Source organism: Crocodylus siamensis, chromosome 4, assembly GCF_052110815.1.
Source record: "Crocodylus siamensis isolate JL-2025a chromosome 4, ASM5211081v1, whole genome shotgun sequence".
Classification (NCBI taxonomy): domain Eukaryota; kingdom Metazoa; phylum Chordata; order Crocodylia; family Crocodylidae; genus Crocodylus; species Crocodylus siamensis.
In genome coordinates, this window is record NC_143398.1 from 158977307 (window position 1) to 158996978 (window position 19672).

General features: G+C 49.9%; 1 protein-coding gene and 1 long non-coding RNA gene across 7 annotated transcripts in view; one reads left to right on the top strand and one right to left on the bottom strand.

Annotated features, from left to right (window-relative positions):
• The first annotated feature begins 3 nt into the window (after window positions 1–3).
• Window positions 4–2653, top strand: LOC149866963 (uncharacterized). Its single transcript, XR_016441959.1, has 3 exons — window positions 4–142; window positions 520–601; window positions 2389–2653. It is a non-coding gene; the product is annotated as an uncharacterized LOC149866963 (long non-coding RNA).
• Window positions 2648–19672, bottom strand: part of PPP1R1B (protein phosphatase 1 regulatory inhibitor subunit 1B) — a 56083-nt gene continuing 39058 nt past the window's right edge. For 5 of the 6 annotated variants that reach the window (XM_090044525.1, XM_090044526.1, XM_090044527.1 and 2 more), the window contains 4 exons: window positions 14811–14975; window positions 7886–7957; window positions 5163–5312; window positions 2648–4365 (listed from right to left, as the gene is read on the bottom strand). In XM_090044525.1, coding sequence (XP_089900651.1) covers window positions 4262–4365; window positions 5163–5312; window positions 7886–7957; window positions 14811–14975 — 491 coding nt within the window. In that variant the 3' untranslated portion in view covers window positions 2648–4261. The remainder of the gene's footprint in view (window positions 4366–5162; window positions 5313–7885; window positions 7958–14810; window positions 14976–19672) is intronic. The other variant, XM_090044524.1, reaches the window with a different exon arrangement.

A 19672-nucleotide genomic window follows, 5' to 3' on the forward strand; every position in this document is an offset into this window, starting at 1 on the left:
GTAATGCTCTGTGCCCTAGATAAAAAGCGCCGGGAGAGGGGCGAATCCTCGAGGGAACAAACATCGTGGGCAGAGGGAGGGGGAAGCGCTGCGCAGCCCATTGGCAGGGCAGGCACCGCCTCGGGGTGGAGCCCGCCTCAAGGTGGGGGCGTGTGCGGGGGGTCATGCTGGGAAAGGGCAGGTGCGTGGCAGGGGCGCACCCCCGGCTGGGGCGGGGAGCAGCTCCCCTCCCCCGCTGGGCGCCTGCCGGCGGGCCGGGCCTGGCTTCTCCAGGCCTAGGGATCCCTGGAGGCATCGGCCTCTCCTGTGCCAAGCTCGGTGCCCTTGGCAGCAGGAGGCCATGGTTCGCAGCCTGCCTGCCTGAGCAGGGCGAGCTCCAAGCCCTGGAGCTGGCCCCGGGACCGGTCGGAGCTGGGTGGTGGCAAAGGGGACACGCAAAACAGGAGGTGGCTGATGGGATGGGCAGCTCTGCCTGTTCAGAGACCGCCTGGGCTTCCAGCAGTGTCCATTTTCCCTCAGTCTCCTGCTTCACGCACCTCAGGGTGGTCTCCCTTCACAGTGTACTCCTGAGCCTGGCCTCGGCCTCGTCTGGCAAAGGCAGGTTAGTTTGTGTAGACGACAGCACGTGAAAGCGATCCGGCCAGCGTCACATCCAGCCACCCTCAGTTCCCAAGGCTGAGCGCCTGGGTGTGCATTTACAGAAGGCACAGTCTTTGGCACAGATCTAATCTGTAGTGCAAGGGAGACATCTTAACTATCCAGCTGCTTCCCTTCCTACCTTGTTTCTGCTGGGGTATGTCAGTAATGCTTCTTGTATCTTAGTATCATAGTACTTTGGGTCAGAAGGGACCTAAGCAGGTCATCAGGTCCAACCCCCTGCCCTGGGCAGGAACTGGTGCTGGGGTCATATCACCCCAGCCAAGTATCTGTCCAGCGTCCTCTTGAAGACCCCCAAGGTAGGAGAGAGCACCACCTCCCTTGGGACCCCATTCCAGAGCCTGGCAGCCCTAACTGTAAAGAGGAGAGTAGAAAAAGCGGAGTAACAGAGCAAGAGCGAGGCCCTCTGAGGCCAAGATGGCAAAATACAGGCACAGACAGGGATCCAGAGGACTGTATGTGTCTTTCAGTGCACAGCTGGGAACCATTTCTAGAGAGGCAACAAAGCCAGGATAGAAAGTTCTTGGAAGAAACTGGTGGAGATCAGTGAAGGTTGCATGGGGCCGTGGTTAGAGGCACAAGACTGGGAGTCAGGAAACACTCTCCTGCCTGATCTCGGTCACTTCAGCTTTGTCCCAAATCCACGTTCTCTCAGTGGCGGTACAGTTTGTGAGCCAACTGCCTGCTGAGTCAAAATTTCCATCCTAGAAACGCATCCCGCCAGCATACCTCAACAGCCCAGGACAAGTCCTTACAAGCCAGTCACGGGCCTGCAGGAAGGGATCACAGAAGGGAACAGGCCTGTGTTGATCAGCAAACACAAATTGCATTTGTTAATGATGCAAAGCTAGCCTTTGTCTCAGCATCAGGGTGGATGCCAGGACCCCATGTCTTTTCATATCCATGTAGAAAGCCAGTGGCTGGAAGGAGAGTATGGCTGGCTTTGCTCCCCTTAAGCAACAATGCCTTTGCTGTGAGCAGATCCAGTATCACCCTAAGTGAAACCAGTTATTGTACAAACACGGAAGTGCCTGCTTAAGCAGGCAACACAGGGAAGTCAAACCTGTGTAATTAAAGCAGACGGGGAGGGTACATAGCAAGGGAGGGATTAAATGGACTAATAAGCTCCTCAAAGCAAGTCAATAGTCTGCTTTCTTGTTGGTGCCTTTAGGGTAGCAAAATACTCAAGAAGGGATTAGGTTGGTGGTGGACATGTTTACAGATCTGTTTACAAGACGGGCAGTGTGAAGGGATGGGGTCAACTGGCTCTGGTAGGTTTGGATTCTGTGATTATTGAATACAGCCTCATGTGCCATGAGTTTTAAGTGGGTACCAGTAGGCTCTCCAGAAGGCATGGGAAATAAAGGGTTACAGATAGTGTCAGATCCGGGTTCCTGGTCCTACTTCTGCCCAGTTTAGCTGTGGAAGTGATTACCATCCAATCCTAACAGTGTGCATCCCTATCACTGTCACCACTGCCCAGGACAGGGACTGAAAGGTCTTGGGGCTTGATAGCTCCTCTCTTAGCCTAAAGTGGAACCTGATGGGGCAGCATAAGGAAATTTTGCTGCTGCCCGTCCTGTGCTGACCCTACTTCCTTGTTTTCCCCTCCTGGTGGGGAGTTCCTTCCAGGTGCACCCCCCTGCCATCACCCAAGAACCTGCTCTTTAACCACCCAGCACTGTAGTGGCTCCAGGGCCAACCTCCTTCTTCCTATCTCTGTCTCTGCAGCCATAATCAGTCTTGGGAACATCAGAGTCATACTCGAGCCTCTTCCTTACCATGAAGAAGCCTGGATCACTCCACCACCCTCATAATAGGATGCCACCTTCATGTACTTAGAGTACCTGTGATGAGTCTGCTTCTTGGCTTTGCTGCTGGGCACTAGATGGGACAAAGAAGACTGGCCAGCCTCCTGTTCCTGGTCCAGGATCCTTTTCTCTTTCCCTGTCCTTCCCTCTTCCCTACCCCCAATAAAACAGTCTGCAAATATTTATGTACAAAGCTTTATTACAGCAGATCTGATCTGGAGCACAGAAAGGCATTGCTCAATACAGGATCAAAGGGTGTATAGAGAGAGAGAGAGAGAAAGAAAGAGACAGCTAAACTATGCTTAAGAACCTGCCTCTTGTTCACAGCCCCCGGTAGGGACTACATAACCATGGAGAAAGGTGTTTGGCAAGTTTGGGATTTGGCAAACAAGAACTATCTGCATTTTCCACAACAAAAACTATTTGCATTTTCCACATTAGCATTCCCTTTAAGTCGCCAGTTCAAATCCAGCTCAAGACTATTATAAGCTGTTTGGTAGCCCCCTGTTAAGTGGTCATGCCCCCAAAAATCCCCATTATTGGCACTGCTTGGCTTTCTTTTAGGGGCACTGCTGCCAGTAGAGAGGCCAAGGAGACTCGCTCCCTTCTCCCTCGCTAGACTGGGCCCCTTGCAGATCTAGGTTGGAGGCATGTTGGTGGGAGAAGCTTGCATTTCCACTTTGCCCTGCAGATCTAACTCAAGGATTTCAAGTCTCCAGGGCTGTCAACCAACATTATGGTTTGACCTCACTTGATTTAATCAAGTGAGGTCTAACAGGTCAGCAGTATAATTAACTTGCCTTCCATTGCTGCTTCACATCTTAAAATAGTCCCTCTTGGTCTTTCTCCCTTGTGTGATATCACTGGAGTCCTACTCTGCTCTGCTGAAAGTCCTGGAGGTCCGTGGATGTTCTACAAATTTTCTATTCTGTTCAGCCCCATCCAGTGAGCTCTGGGTGTCCCCTTGCCCCACAGAGCTGGACTTTGCTCCAGTGTTCTTTTCTTCTCCTTCAGAGAACCTCAGAAGTTTTGATGAAATATTCAAACCAACAGGACCAAAGACTAGATCAACAACCCTCTGTGGGGTTCTCATTAGTGCATCCCAAAGCACCTCTGTATAGACCAGGATCTCACAGTCCAGGGTAGGTCATGTTAAAAAACAGCTCAGAGGCTGATGGATCTCAGGTCTGCTTCAGGCGTCTCTGTCACATGGGGTGCTGTCATCGGCATAAGTTACCTCCCATCTTGCCATGGTGGGTCTCCATCAGTGAGACCAAGGACTGACTGGACCAAAGAGACTGTACTTCTCAAAGGAAGGCTTTGCCTTTAGGGCTGAAGCACACTGACAAGCTTGCACTGCCACCCTCCATGCTGCACAGGGTCATGCAATTGTCTCCCAGGGAAGGGGTGGAAGCTTCATTGTTTGGCACGCTTATGGGTAGATTGGACAAAGCACTAGGAAATGGACAACAGGAAATAGATCCTGCAGTGGCCACTCAATCTGGGATAGCATACACTGCAATAGAGCAAGGACTTCTCCATTGTATCATCTAGAGGTGGACATGCAGAGGCTTTCAATCATCTGCCAAGCTTGCGTCATTCGCCAGTGCTAAACTCATCTAATAGAAACAAACCATTGGCAGGAGACAGAGAAATCAAAGAGAAGAGAATAGAAGGGGGAGGAAAGGGAGGAAATGCAGCTATTAAGGAAAGAGAATCCAGACTGGGGCATGGGAAGATGAGAGGACTCCATCCCTGGGGTGGCCCCCTCCACCTTCCTCCTGCCTCCCGAACTAACTGGTGCCACCCAGAGGGGAGGAAGGAGTGTGGCTCTCCATGTTAACAGGGTGTAGGGCTGTCTCAACAAAGCCAACATGTCTTCGCTCCTTGGTAGGTCCTGGAGAAGGAAAAAGAAAAGCCACAGGTGAGCACCCGAGGGCAGGGATTACTTAAGCATTACTGGTTTGCTGAGTCTCTCATGCACCGAGGTTCAGGTCTTTAACTGGGAACATGAGGAGCAACAACAATAACTCTATGCTTCCCCATGCTGAGACCCCTTCTCTAGAAGACAGAACTTAACTTCCAAACAACCACTCTCATTCACAAAATGCCTTCCATTTGCAATCCAAAGCCAAAACTGTCTGGAGGATGAGGAGGGAAATTCAGTCCACAGATCCCACAGAGTAAGCTCTAGACTCAGTCTGAGACATGAATTCCTAGCATGTAGTTATTAAAGGTTCACAGAGCAGAATCAGGTTGTTAACCAGAGCTTGTTATAGCCAAATTCCAGCTTGGGGAAAGCCACTCTGCTGAGCTGAGGTTCACTCCATGGTTCCAACAGGATACAAGATTCTTCTTCACTTTATGTCCCCAGTTAATAGTTACTGTGCACTGTTAAAATCATAGCTACATCCCTCCCCTTGGAGCTGACTACACCACAGGGTGGGGATATGGTCCTGTATTTTCCTTTCCATCCATCAGTTGAGCTTTCTTCAATGAATGCATGTGAAGTTGTCCAAGATCCTCACACACAGTAGGGTGCCCCAAAGTGGGATGGAGTGTGGTTTGGCCCTACAGTACCTGGCTGCACTGCTGGACTGTACAACCAGCAACCAATCAGTTCCGTAGTTGCTTCTGTTTTTCAACATCCTTCCCCTCCTCCCCCATCCCTGTTTTTCTGACTGGGGACGTTACCGCTTGCAGGAGGATTGTCCTGCTCCATTTCTGGCTCCTGGTCCTCTGCCCCTGCTCCTTCAGCATCTTCAGGTATTTCAGATTCAGCGAGCGGTTTCAGTCCATCCCCAAGGTCATCTATGCCTCCAGCAAAGGACACCTTCTGGCCACCTGTTGGAAGCAAGCACAGCTGGGTCCGTTCAGTGAAGAGCATCTCCACCTCCCCCAGTAAAAGGGTTCAAGGCAACAAGCAGCAAACCAGGTGAGTTCTTTGAAATGTTATAATTCAGTGAAATCCCACACCCTGATTACAGATCAAGTCCAAGGCAGCTCCAGATCCAAGCCCTCCTCCCTTCAAAGTTAACACTGGGTTCCTCTAGAAAGACCATTCCCTCTTTACTTCCCCCCTACCCCAAGCTCCAAACTTCTTCTGAGCCAACCCAGCAACTTACACATGGGTGGGGGGAAGAGTGGGGGAAAACCAGGCGCAGCTGGGAGGCTAATGCAAGACCTTGGGGAGTCAAAAAAGGCCACTGATTTGCAGGTGGGGGTGTCCATTTCTGGTGGCTGATTGTCAGAGGGAGGAGGGGGGCAAAGAGAAGAGGAATTAGGTGGATGCATTGATGGATGCAAACAACACCCTCTGGGCCTTGTTACACATTAATTTTGCGTGACTCCAGGAGCACTTAACCTTGCACATTAACACCTTTAAGTACATTAAAGCACTCTTATGCAGCTCATAGTTTCATAGTAGCTAGGGTCAGGAGGAACCTGAATAGATCATCTAGCTTGACCCCCTGCCACAGGCAGGAATGAATGCTGGGTTCACAAGACCCCAGGCAGGTGATCATCCAACCTCCTCTTGAATTTGCCCAAGGTCGGGGTGAGGACCACTTCTCTGGGAAGTTGGTTCCGGATTTTGGCCACCCTAACTGTAAAATATTGCCTTCTGATCTCTAACCTAAACCTATTCTCCATCAGTTTATTACCACTGTTCCTCGTCACCCCAGGTGGTGCTGGGGAGAAAAGGGCTCTACCTGCTGATGATCTCCCCTGATGAGTTTGTAGGCAGCCACCAGGTCCCCCCTCAGCCTCCTCTTGCTGAGGCTGAACAGGGCCATCCTGCCCTCTCACCAAGTGGGTGGCCCTCCTCTGAACTCTCTCCAGGCTGGCCACATCCTTTTTAAAGTGTGGTGCCCAGTACTGGATGCAGTACTCCAATTGTGGCCTGACCAAAGTTGCAGAGAGGGGAGTATCACCTCTCTGGACCAGCTTGAGATGCATCTTGGATGCATGACAAGGTATGGCTGGCCTTGCTGGCTGTGGTCTGGCATTGGCGGCTCATGTTCATCTTGGAGTCAATAATGACTCCAAGATCTGGTTCTGCCTCTGTGCTTTTCAAGAGGGGAACTCCCCAGCCTGTAAGTATGCTGTGGATTCCTTCTCCCAAGGTGCAGCACCCTGCATTTATCTATGTTGAACCCCATCCTATTCTCATCTGCCCACTTTTGTAGTCTGTCTAAATCTATTTGCAGCCTCTGTCTCCCTTCAAGTGTATCCACCTCGCCCCACATCTTAGTGTCATCAGCAAACTTGGACAGCATGCTTTCCATCCCCTCATCCAAGTTGCTGATGAAGATGTTAAACAGTGCGGGCCCGAGGACCAAGCCCTGGGGTACCCCCACTGCTCACATCTCTCCAGGTTGAGTACAATCTGTCCACCACTACTCTCTGGGTGTGCCCCATCAGCCAATTTTTTACCCATCCAGCTGTGTAGGCATCAATGCCACTGTCACTTAATTTATTCATGAGGATGGGGTGAGAGACAGTGTCAAAGGCCTTCTTAAAGACTACGTCCATGGCGACACCATCATCCAAGCATTTAGTTACTTGGTCATAAAAGGCAACCAGGTTGGTCAGGCAGGACCTGCCTTTGATGAACCCATGCTGATTGCCCCTGATCATGAGCTCTCCTGCTGGCTCTTCACAGATGTGCTCCTTGATGATTCTCTCCAAGATCTTCCTGAGCACTGAGGTGAGGCTTACAGGCCTATAGTTACTTGGGTCCTTCTTCCTCCCTTTCTTGAAAATTGGGACCACATTAGCCAGTTTCCAATCCCCCAGCACCTGGCCAGATGACCACAAATGCTCATATAGTTGGGCCAAGGGCTCCACAATGACCCCTGCCAGCTCTCTCAACACCCTTGGATGGAGGGCATCTGGACCTGCAGATCAAAGTTATGGTATGCCAGGCCAGGATTATCTCTTGATCTGGATAACCCAGCTCCTGTTCCACATAACCCAGTCACTCCCCACAGATGTTCAGCTCAAGTTGAAGGTGTGACTGCAAGCTAGCACTAAGCCAATCAACATTTATGTGGTTCACAGTGTAACGTGTAACAAGGCCCTCTGAAAACTAGATTCAAGCCCTCACAGGACAGGCTGCTTGAAGACGGGTGACTGTCCAAGCAAATTTTAGCCTTAATGGTTCTCGATGCCACGTGCAGAATGGCGCATTCATGGCTTGGACCCAAACGATTCTGAGGCTTTGAAAAAGAAAGATGGACATAGACAATGCCTGGGATTGCTGTCATGCTAGCTAAACCAGGCATGTGAGAGATACCTCCACTCCCCACCCATAAAGGAAACAGTCTGACCCCAACCCCAGAGGCCCAGGGGGGTACTCCAGCCCTGGCGCTGAACCACCAGCAATCTCCCATTGCTGCTACACAGGCAGAGATTACCTTTTCTTTTGTGAGACTTGGAGATGGCTGGGTAGACATGTGGCTCTGATGCCTTGGTCTTGTTTCCTGGGACTTCTCAGGGGGGCAGCAATGAATAAGGAAAAGAACAAGACATGCATTGCACAAAATCCCCAGTGGAAATACAAACGGGCAGGACAAACAAACCAGTGAGGGGTCCAGACTGTCATCAGAGCTCTGTATGGCACAGATCAGTGACCCGGCAGGGAGGCCCCCTGTGCTGCTAAGCTGAACAGTGTGGCATGGTTACCATCTCTTGGCATCAATCAGGGACAGCACAATTAAATTGGCAAAGCTATGGCAACACAGCATTAGGTGATCAATTGCTTCATGAGAGCCCTGATTGCTACACAGACTGTGTCCAGGGGAGGGAAGAAAGAGCTCACAAGAGATTCTTCTCTGGTTTATCCTGATCAACTCCCCTATAGTCAACAGTGCGGTGCTGAATTTATGTCAGTGTTGCTGAGTGGAGAATCAGTCTGGTAAGACCTTTGCAGCTAAGATATTTTGTGTATCTCTTAACAACTTTGCTCTGCAATTGGGGGAAGTTGCATATTCTCAGGGTGCCCTTGGTTCAAGGGTAACAGGCTGTATCTCTGTCTTTGGTTTCAAATAGCAAGGGATCCACATGTGCCCCACATCAAGCATACCCCCCTTGCACCTGAGTTATGTCAGCTTTTATTAGATGGTTTCATAAACAGGGAGAAGGAATTCAGGTTTCTGCTTTTTCTCTGTTCAAATAGCTCTCTCCCCCTTTTCTTTAGATTGTGGGTGCTCAATTCCTTGCCTGTGGGCCAGATCCAGCCCCTGATGCTGTGTCATTCAGCCTGTTGGGGCTTCCCATGATGGCACGACTTCCCCCTTCTACCAAATTTCCAAATCCATGGAGAGCCCTGATCTTGGTGTCTGGGGACAGGTGGGGGTGGCACAAGTTGCCAGGGCCCTACCCTAGCATACAAGGGTGGTGCTGGACCCCAGGACCAAATCCCTGCACCTAATGCCCTATGCAGGCACACAAAGCCTGATCCTTATAGGCAGAGCTCAGTCTGGCCCACAGACTGGTCCAGTGCCACTCACCTAGCCCACAGGGCCAAAAACTTGAACACCACTGCTCTAGACCATTAGTGTAAGGAACCCAAATACAACTAGTCTGAACTAAAGCCTGGGAGCTGAGTTAGAGATGCGTACACTTTGTGATAACCCATAAAGTGCACCTCTGCCCTGCCTGACTTCAAACTAACACAGCTAACTACCTCTCTCTGTTCAGAAGAACACGTTTGATCAACCCCACCAAGCACATACAAAGCTTCAAGGGTTGGAGGCAGGAAAGGAAAAAAATGGTCTTTGCAACAGAGCTGCCTCTGGTTTGAGATAAGCAAACAGCTATTAAATAGAGTCCTACAGTTCTCATGGGACACTTTTAGTGCAGGTTCTTCACCGTGTGCTGCCTCTGGCTCCCCTCTTACCCATATGTACAATCTTTGCACCAGAGGGCTGTGGTGTTTTACATCACAGCCCCATGGATCTCCTGAGTTCAAGGCACCTTGCAGTGTGGGTGCAGGCCAGAGTACACTCATGTGCTGACAGCTCTCCCATGCCTTCTTCCACCCCGTGTGACAAAAAGACAAGTTTTCCTACCAACTGCTGGGAAACACTCCTAGAAGGGTTCAGCTTTCTGTATCACAAAGAACTATGGGTTATGCCCCCAGAAGCTCTCATAATATACTCATAGCTGCATGCAGGTTGGACAGAGTGGCGTGAGTAGGGCTTTGCTTTGTGCCTTGGGCTAAGCTAATCCCCTGCTCATGCACTGACCAGCAGAGTTAACTCTGCAGGGAAGAAAAATCCACAAAAGTCACATCCTGGCTTCAGCCTACCCTGCTGCCTGAATAGCAACACAGAGTGAAACTGTTTAGTTTCCTTATGTGTGTAACAGCATCCCCCTTTTGGCCACGGGGCTGTTAACACTTGCACTCCTGACACAATACAGTCCAGAAAAGACACAGGAATTTCAAGTGGCACCAACCAGAAGAGTTAAATGGATAATTTATTTTGAAATAAATCCTTTTAGTTCTATTCTTCCAAGGAGTTATTAGTAACACTGAAAAGGAAACAGCTGGCCACGGGCTGATCTCAGTTCAACCAGTGTAAATCTGCAATAGTCCCAGACAAATACTAGCACAAGTCTAGAAAAATGTGTCCCACTGCATGTTGTAACCATACACCAGGGGCCAGTAATTCCAGAGCTTCCCCCAATTGGTCTAGTTTTACCCAAGGGAAAATGACAGCAGATAACTCCCCTTTCAACACACAGCAGCACTGGCCAAATCAACCTCCTCCTGTCATAGAAGGGTGGCAAAAGTGATGAGTAGGGAGTGCAAAGGGGAACCATTACAGAGCCTGCTGGACCAACAGATCCTGCAGATCTGGCTGCAAGAGTTACTTAGCCCAGCCTGTGCTGCTTATCCTGCTGCGCTCCATCTGCCCCCTACACAAATGTGCACCCCTCCCCACCAGATTCTTCACCACCTCTGAAACCCCTGGATCTTGTGTTCACAGGAGGCCTGGACGCCAGCGCAGGTGTGAAACACCACACCCTTACCAACGTGAGAGACGCAGCCGCGATGACATGTGCCTCCTGCCTTGATAAAATTTCTCTCGGTTGCAATCACCCACCAGCTTTCCAGCACCTCTCAAGCTTAGCAGCACAGCGGGAAATGTGCCTGCCTGCTCAGGAGGGAGTGAGATCCTGTGAAAAGCAGCATCAGCTGTTTCACAGATTTGGCTTGAACCTCTTTTCCTCTCCCCCAACCTATCCCCTCCACCCCTTTCATTTTAAGATCCTTATTCCCTATCCATCCATGAGAGGGCGCCACGCCCATACTGGATAGATGCTTCAGCCCTCTGGGCTGGGATGTAGCATGGCTTCCAGTGGGAAAGAGTTACAGATTCAGATTCCTAGAGTTGGAAGGAACCTCAGTGGGCCATCTAGTCTGACCTGCCGCCCCTGGCAGGCAAGGAAACCAACCCTGGAGTAAGTTAAGGGGTGCAAAAAGCCATCTGGGTAGTGATCAGTTCCTGGAGCAAGGTCAGTACAGCTGGCTTAGCCAATGCTCTGTCTGCATAGCCCTAATCAGAGTCATAATCCTTGTCATCATCTGGATGCAGCCAAGGTGCCGCTGTTACCAAGGGAAGATGGGGGTGGATTCTCTGCCTCCCCACCACCAATTCTGGGTGGCTTAGATTTCTTTTGCAGCTATCCAATGGCTGTTTTGTGGCCTGAGTTTGGCAGGTCTCAGCTTGGTTGCAAATCAGATGGCTAACACTACCACTGGCCCTGCTTGCACACTTTGCTCCCAAAGGGCCAGCACTGAGCAGGTCCTGAGCATCAAATGCCCTTGAGTCATCCCAGTGATGCACCAGGTTGGCTTGCAGATCCAGTAGGCCTGATCACCCAATGCCTTGTTCAGTTGTAGGGGCTCTGCAGGCTTTGACAGGGGTTCAGGAAACCTGTGTTCTCCTCTGCTGTCCCACTGATTTTCCAAGTGACCTTGGGCAAGTCACTTCCCCTCACTGTACCTCCCTTCCCTCTTCCTCCCCTTCGTCTGTCTAATCCATTTGATTGTCAGCAACTGGGGGGCAGAAAGTTTTCTTATATGTACAGCACCTAGCGCATGGGACCCTAATTTCCCTGGAGGCCTTTGGTGCTACTATAAGGCACATACACAACATGGCCCATCTGTAGCAGCTACTACTGATTCTTTCAAACTCTCCTTCCATTATGATGCTTACTGGTCACAAACTGTGTGATGTACAATTTGGGGCATCTGGTATTTGTCCTTTTGTTAACCATTCAGGTATTTTGTCTGTAAGATTGCATGCATTTTTTTATAACCCTCTCCCTACCACAACTTCCTATGTGACTTGTCTTAGACTGTACAGCCATTGGGACAAATGTCAAGGATTTGTGCAGGGCTCATTGAAGCAGGGCCCTGATCCTGAGCAGGACTTGCAAACATCACTGTAGCACAAACTTGAAATGTCCCTGCCGTGACCACTCAGATGCCCCACTGATGAATACATCCTAAGCTCTCTGGCAGATTTAACGAGAGGCATGCTGGCAGAGCTTTGTGGGCTGTGGGATACTCATGAATTGAAAAGCATGGGGCTGCTGTGAGTTAGGACAGCTGAGCATCAGCAGAACTGCATGCAAGGGAAGAGTGTGGGCCTAGGAGAGCAGGGGACTGCACATAAGGAGTGAGGGACATCAGGAGCTTGGCATGTGGGGAAGCCTAATGTAGAACTTGAACCAGCTAGTCAACCTGACCCTCCTTCCCCATCCTCACTGCCCAGCACATGAGTCACACTGCCCAGAGCCAGAAGGCTGCAGGGTCTATTTCTCCATATTGATCTTTCAGGGGAAAGAAACAGCCCATTCCCAACTCCGTTCCACACCCACTCCCCAAATTTAACTAGATCAAAAATCCCCCAAAACCCAATGGGCAGAAAAGTGGGCAGATGAATGGGCTGGGGGGTGTCTATTTTTGATCCAGTGCCAAGGCACCAAGCTCCCATTCCTTTTGTGCCAAGCAACTGAGATGGTTTCCTAGGTGACTGACGGCTCTTTGTGCCGAGTAAGCGTGGGGCGGAGTGGGATATTTACAGGTTTCTCCCTAGCAGCAGAGGCATTAAATGAAGGGATATTTCTGTATTCACAGCAGGCCCCAGCAAGTAGGATCCAGGAAACTTGGGGAGGGCAAGGAGGAAGCAGGAGGAAGGGAGATGGGAACTGAACCAGACCTTAAAAGATGACTCTGTTAACTTCCCACCTGCTTTAAGCCCCCCGCCCTTGACCCCCATACTCCAATTCTAGAGAAATCGCCCTGGACTACAGCAAATGAATAAGATTTTCCTTAGCAAATATTCCCCAGGGCCCCCCACCATCACCTCCCTCCTGGGTTAAAAGGAGGAACTGCAACAGTTTTCAAATATCTGAAGGGCAGTTATAGAGAGACTGGAGATGGGCTTTTCTCTGTGGCCACAGGGAACAGGACTAGGAGCAACAGCCTCAGGCTTCAGCCAGGGGGAATTTATCTTGGAGATTAAGAAGAACTTTCTGATGACGAGGGTGGTCACACACTGGAACGGGCCACCTAGAGACATGGTGAAATCTCCATCCTCAGAAGGTTTCAAGGGCAGGTTGGACAGACACTTGGCTGGGATGGTTTAGTCAGGGACAATCTTGTCTTGAGTAGGGGGCTGGATCATATGACCTCATGAGATCCCTTCCAGCCCTCGTTTCTTATGATCTTTTCCACAAATATCCTCGAAAAACCCATGTTCTGCCCCTGCCCTAATGGAGTCTACCTGGGGGCCTCAGACAACCTGCTTCCTATCCCCCTGGTTCCTGGTTCTGATGTGCTAGCATTACCCACTCTACCGTATGCCAGAGTGCGCTGACTGCACCAGCCACCCCCACCCCCCTTCCTCTGCCCACCCCTTACCTAGCCTCCTCAGCCTGGCTCTCACTCACCACCACAGCACCTACGGAAACCAACATGGTGAGCCCTGCACTCCAGGGCTTGCTCCAGGGCACTATGCTTGGAGACCACTTTCATTTCATCATGGATCTCAGCAGTTCAAGGCCAACAATGTGCCTTTGGAAATGTCCATCTGCCCTCCTGCCTGAAGAATAGACTCAAGCTCTTCTAGGGGGTCAAATATATAAAAACAGGAGTTGTTTGGAGGCCAGGAGTCTTGTGCTAAGGAACAGGAGATTGGAGTTGGCATCTGACCAGGAGGTTAGAGAATATCATGGTTCTCAGGTAGGGAAAGTGAGGCAGGGAGTTGGCCTGCCCCAAGGTCACTCAGAAAGTCCATAGGGAAGCTGGGGAGGGAATGCAGACCTCCTGAGTCCCAGCCTCCTGGGTAAATGAAAGTTAGTCGAACATTGTAAGCCTTCTCAGCAGTTGACTATACTTGTCTGGGCACATTATTTGCAATGAATGAGCTACCCAGGTCCTGTTTTTTGGGGTTTTTTATGAAATTTTTTTGTGTTCCAAGCCAAATCAGCCAAATCAATTCCTAATCCATGAGTCCATCAAGACCCATAAGTGACCCTACAACTGGCAAACATCCTCCATCCCACCTCGGGCATTAGATGTTTCAAAATCCTTTGGCAGGCATCCTACGAGAGGCTCAGGGTTCGGATGCCTCTGAGTTTCATTTGCCCTTAGCCGTAAGGCCCCAGGAGCAAGGTATGGAGGAGTCTCCTATTTCCATAAAGTGGGCATAAAGCCAAGCTCTTCCCACTGGAAGTGAAAGCAGGAGGTTAGTTATACATTACCTCCGTCAGTACTACCCTGTGCCAGAAGAGCAGTTTTCCCCAGGTGCAACTAGGAAAACCGCCTTGGTGGTCACAGTGTTTCCCCAGCCAGGTAAGTCACCCATGTCCAGTTGAGATTCAGCTTTAGTCTAACCAGAGTCACAACTAGAACTAAGGGCTTACTACTAGCTCCTATGCCTGTCCTCACAGTCCAAAATCACACTGCTTCATCACTCCCTCTATCCTTATGCTTGGGGAAGACCTACTGATCTGAGCTTGTGTCTCATGATTTGCACCATTGTCCATCTTCCCCAGAGCTGCTGACCCCCAAAGCTGGACTAGATGACTTTGTCAGGGCCCTCCCAGCCCTATTTTCCTATGATCCACTGACACACAGACGCAGACTGCAGGACCGCTAGCCAACATCCTCCTGGAGGCTGCCGCACACCTTGCAAGAGGCTTTCTGGTGCAGGGAATATCTGCCCATGTTTTTCCCCACCCCCAAGGCATTTGCAACAGGGTTTTGTTATTTCCTGGCCCCCTCCGCGCCCAATGCATACTCATGCCTCATTTAACTCTTACCAGAATCATTGCTGCTCTCCAGGTCAAACAGGCCAGGGCCCTCAATTTCAGCATCCTCTGGGTCATGTGGATTGCTGTCTTCAGTCTCCCCGTCGGAGCTGTCATGGTCACCATCTTGCAGGTTACTGTTGTTTTCCAGGTGGGACTGCACAATGCGCTGCACAGCTGGAAGGGACAAGAAGCAAGGCTGGTGGAGGGGAAGAGCTGATGCGTACCAGCGGGAGCCCAGCAAAGCCAGCCCCACGTTCTGACCTGGCAGTAGAGGCTGCAGGTCTGGCCCTGAGTGGGGGAGGGTGAGAGCAAGCTCACCTGCCATCTGTCTCCATAGACCAGAGATTCTCAACCAGGGTACCACAGCACCACAGGGTGCCACACAACGTTAGCACTGTGTGGTATGCAAACATGATTCACAAGATAATCCCAGAGGTTTCCAATAGGAATCTGCAGTGTTAAGAACATTCTGATCTGTTGTGAATGTCTTCCCGAGTGCTTTGCAACAGAAAAGTTGCTCTGCTATTTTTCCATAGTCAATAAATGAGTGAAAGTCAAGAGATGGCATTTCCTGAGGGCTGCCTCAAGTCTAAAAAGGTTAAGAACCACTGCCACAGATGTATCCGATAATATGGCCCTGCCGGGGAATCTCAGAGCACTTCAGAAATACTCCTTCCTAGTCTCAGTGCCCCTGCCCTAGCTCTGAGGCACAGCAGGCCAGAGATAGCCCCGCTGCACTCAGACAGAAAGCAACTTACCTAAGGTTATGCAGAGAGTCAGTGGCTAGAGCCAGGGAGAGAACCTAATGATCCTGCCTTTCAAGACAATTTTTTGATCACTTCTCTCCTTCCAGCCTCAATTCCCCTTTCTCTTTAACACCTGTGTCAACTCACAGACACCAGTGAAGTTAATGCCAGTTTAAGCTGCTGGGAAAACACTGCATAGCTAAATGTAGCATCTTTAAAAGACAATGCCAAGGCATTCTTCAAATTGCTGCTGTAACCACCCCGTAGGACCTATCACTTGTTTCCTCACCAGTGCTTCCCTCCAGTCCACTGAGTGTTAGCTTATTTCAGGGTTGCTTTTAAATCCCAGGCTTCAACACTGTGGTAGTTCTGCAGGGCAGCTGGGAAGCCCGGGGCTGTGTGCACTGGTTTGTTCATGAGGCAGCTCACAAAAAGTGGTGACAGCTCCTTCATTAGCCACGCTGATGTCAGAGCTCTGGCACTTCTCCGCTCTGCAAGTGGTTTACAGCTGCTTTCTGGGTGCTTGGAACAGCTGCCCTTTGGGGGCAGACAGGAATGCATGGGTGTGAGAATGTGTGCGCGAGAGTGGCAGGCAAGGTTCTTTGGGTACATGTGATACCTTTTATTAGACCAACTAAATAGTGTGCGAGACCGTGAGTGTACAAAAGTGTGTGGGTGCAAGTGTGTGTGAATATGCAAGTGTGTTTGTATGTGTATGTGAAAGAGACAGAGAGAGACAGTGTGTATGTGTGTGCATGTGCGCGAGCACGCCCTGAACAGCCCCACCAAAACCAGGCACCATGTACCTGCCCTGCGACATGCCACAGCTAAGGACACTATTTGAGGAAACACAACTGATGAGAACAGGTTGGAAGGACTGGGATTATTTAGCCTGGAGAAGAGAAGGCTGAGGGCAATTTGATAACACCGCACAACTATCCAAAGGGTGGTTAGAGAGAGGAGGAGGACAGGCTACTGGTCTTAAATTGCAGTACGGGAGATTTGGGGTGGATATTAGGAAAATCTTTGCAACTCTGAGTTCTATAACCAGGGGGCTGGAAGTGGATTCTTATGGACCCTTTGGGCACATGGAGGGCACCCACTCTGAGCAGGGCAGTCCAGTATCTTTCTAACTCTGAAGGTGGAGCAGGAGAAGTAGTGAAATCTCCATCCCTGACAGGTGTTACTAGCAGGTTAGACAGAGAGCTGGCTGAGGTGGATTAGCCAGGGGTGATCCTGACATGAGCAGGGGTCTGGGCTAGGTGATTCTGTGATATAACAAACCTCTGTGCTCCACCCACCGCATGATCACCCACATATGAAGGCTGGAGGGACTACCAACCTCCTTGCCATTCCCATGCACACAGTCTTAATGGCCTTTCAGCTTGAAATCGACCCCACAGCAGGTAACACAGACCCAGCCTCCTGTAACATCCTTCCCCACCCCCCCTCCCTTGCCCAGCAATGTGCCCTAGGGGCTCTCTTTGAAGGGGAGGCCTTCACAGCTTTTCATTCCACATCAAAGGAGCTGGAGAGGTAAGCCAGGGCAGGGCATGAGGTGGGGCAGCCATAAGGAGCTGAATCAGATAAGCAGGGGGGTAGCTCAAAAGGATGATTCTTGTTGCCCCCAAAAGCACCCACTCTGGCACCCCAGTTATACCCTATAAAGTACCTACCAGGTGCTACAGCTGAGGAGCAAGGAGACAAGGGCACTGCCAATAGCCTGATGCTGCAATGGGTGGGGCCTTTTAATAGATCAGGTGCCCTGCTTGGAAGAGGAGTCAATGAAACAGACAAGGCACATGAGACAAAACTGCTTCTGTTTCAAATGAATCCTAGACAACATAGCCTTGATGCCCTGGTCTGATCCCACACAAGATGTACCAACCAGATCTCTGTCTCTGCATTGTCATCCTCCTCCTCCTCCTTGCTGCAGGATAGAGCAGATGGAAGCTGTCAGGCTGAAATAGTCCCAGGCAAGGAAGTCATCAGCTTCCCAGCCAGGAGCACTTGCAACGCAGCAACCCCTGGCTAAAAAGGCATGCACTTTCCCAGTAAGACTCTGCATGTCCTAGCCTCTCTCCCATCCTCCCATTACACCCTCCTGCTGTATCCATGAGTCAAAACAACAGGATACTGTACAGGTCAATGATGTTTGTTGAGTCCACTTGTGCCACCAGGGACCAGACACTGAAAGGAGATGGTGCCATTTGGAAAATCCAGCTGCCAAGTCATTGCGTTATGAAAGGCCTAAATGGCACATTGACTTGCCTAATAATCTGGGTCCAAGTGTGGGTGCCGAGCACTTACCCAGCCCTGAGCTCTAGGGGGATCTCACAAGCAGAGACCAGATTTATAGGTTTGCCTCTTGACCATTCATGACTTTGTCTGTACCTACCAGCAATAACTTTGCTTTGTTTTTTACTGCTCACTGTCCTTTCTAAGAACATAAGAGATGCCCTACCAACCTTTTAAGCAGGGGTGCCACAAATTAGCCCTGTGCCCTTCCCCTGACCAATCAGCTGCTCTTTCTGCCTCCTGCCCTGTGCTCCTTGCCCAATCTGCCACTCTGTTTTCTACCCCCTGCCCTAACTACTGCCATGCTGCCTGTCCCTCCTGAATGTGCTAGTGCCATACACAGAGGCTGCCTGTGCCATGGGTTGGCCACCCCTGTCCTACTGGGTCAGACCACAGGTCCATCTAACTCAAGTCCCACTTCTTATTGACAGAGTGAGGCAGTAGATGCTAAGGGGACAGGGGCAGAGAGTGGAACCTCAGGAGAGGCACACACAGGCAGGGCCTATCCAGACTGAGCTGTTCCCTGCCACTCTGCCCCTACAGCTTCCAGCATTCAGAGGCCTAATTTGGAGCCTGCACTTTAACTGTCATGTTTAATACCCACTAATGGAACTATCATGCACAAATTAATCTAATCTTCTTTTGAACCTGGCTACATTATCAGCCTCTGTGACATCTCGTAACAATGAGTTCCACAAGTTAATAAGACGCTGGGGGAAAAAGTCCTTCCTTTGGTTTGTTTTAAACCTGCTCCTTTGTCATTTCGCTGCATGTAGCACGAAGGTGCAACAGCAGGGCTTCTCCTCAAAAAATGCCAGCTCTTAGCTTTTGCTCATTTCTTGACTATAGAAAAATACTGAAGCCATTCTTCTGTTGCAGAAAACTCTGAAAGCCCACAGCAAGTCAGAATAGTTTTGACACCGTGGATTCCTATTGGAAATCTCTGGGTTTGTCTTGTGAATCACGTAGGTGTTGGCACTGCATCACCCTTTAAAACATCTCACATCTCTCCAGTTGAGAAGCTTGTACTACATTGATTATTTGCATTCATATCATGGAGATTAAACAGAAACTACTGTTTTCCCTGGCACTGAGTTTAAGATGCCTCTGTTTCTTTCCAACACCTGAGGAAGGGGCTTTAGCATCCAGAAAATTGTCTTATCTCTCTCCAAGCTCCACAGTTGGTCCTGAAGATATTACTAACCCAATAATTCTCAAACAGGGTGTTGTAGCACTCTGGGGTGCCTTGAGAACCTTTCAAGGGGGATGCAGCATGCCACATAATGTTGGCACTGTTAGGTGTGCAACCATGATTCACAAGGTAAACCCAAGGATTTCAAATAGGAATCCATAATGCTAAAAACATTCTGACCTGTTACTGTCTTTCTGAGATCTAAGCAGAAAAAAAATTGCTCTATTACTTTTCTGTAGTCAAAAAATGAGTGAAAACGAAGAGCTAGTATTTCCTGAGGGGTGCCTTGTATCTAAAAGGGTTGAGAACCACTGGACTAACCCAATCTTGCTTCTCACATAGTCCCTGGACCATTACAGCAACAACACCACTGCCAATTTAAAAGAGTCATGAGTTTCTGCAGATCTCACCATCCTGTTCTGACTGAAGGCCTCTTTTGCTCAGGGACTTTCATGCGAAATGTGCAAAATGTATTTCACTTAAGAAAAAATAAACAGACTCAGGTTATGTAAGGGTGTGTTGGACTAGCTGGGAGATATTAACAAGACTTGGCAGTGGGTAAAATTATCCTCCTTGATGACCCTGGATCAACAGTGCAGTCACTGTCTCAGCCTCTCTTGTGTCTTTCCTAAACA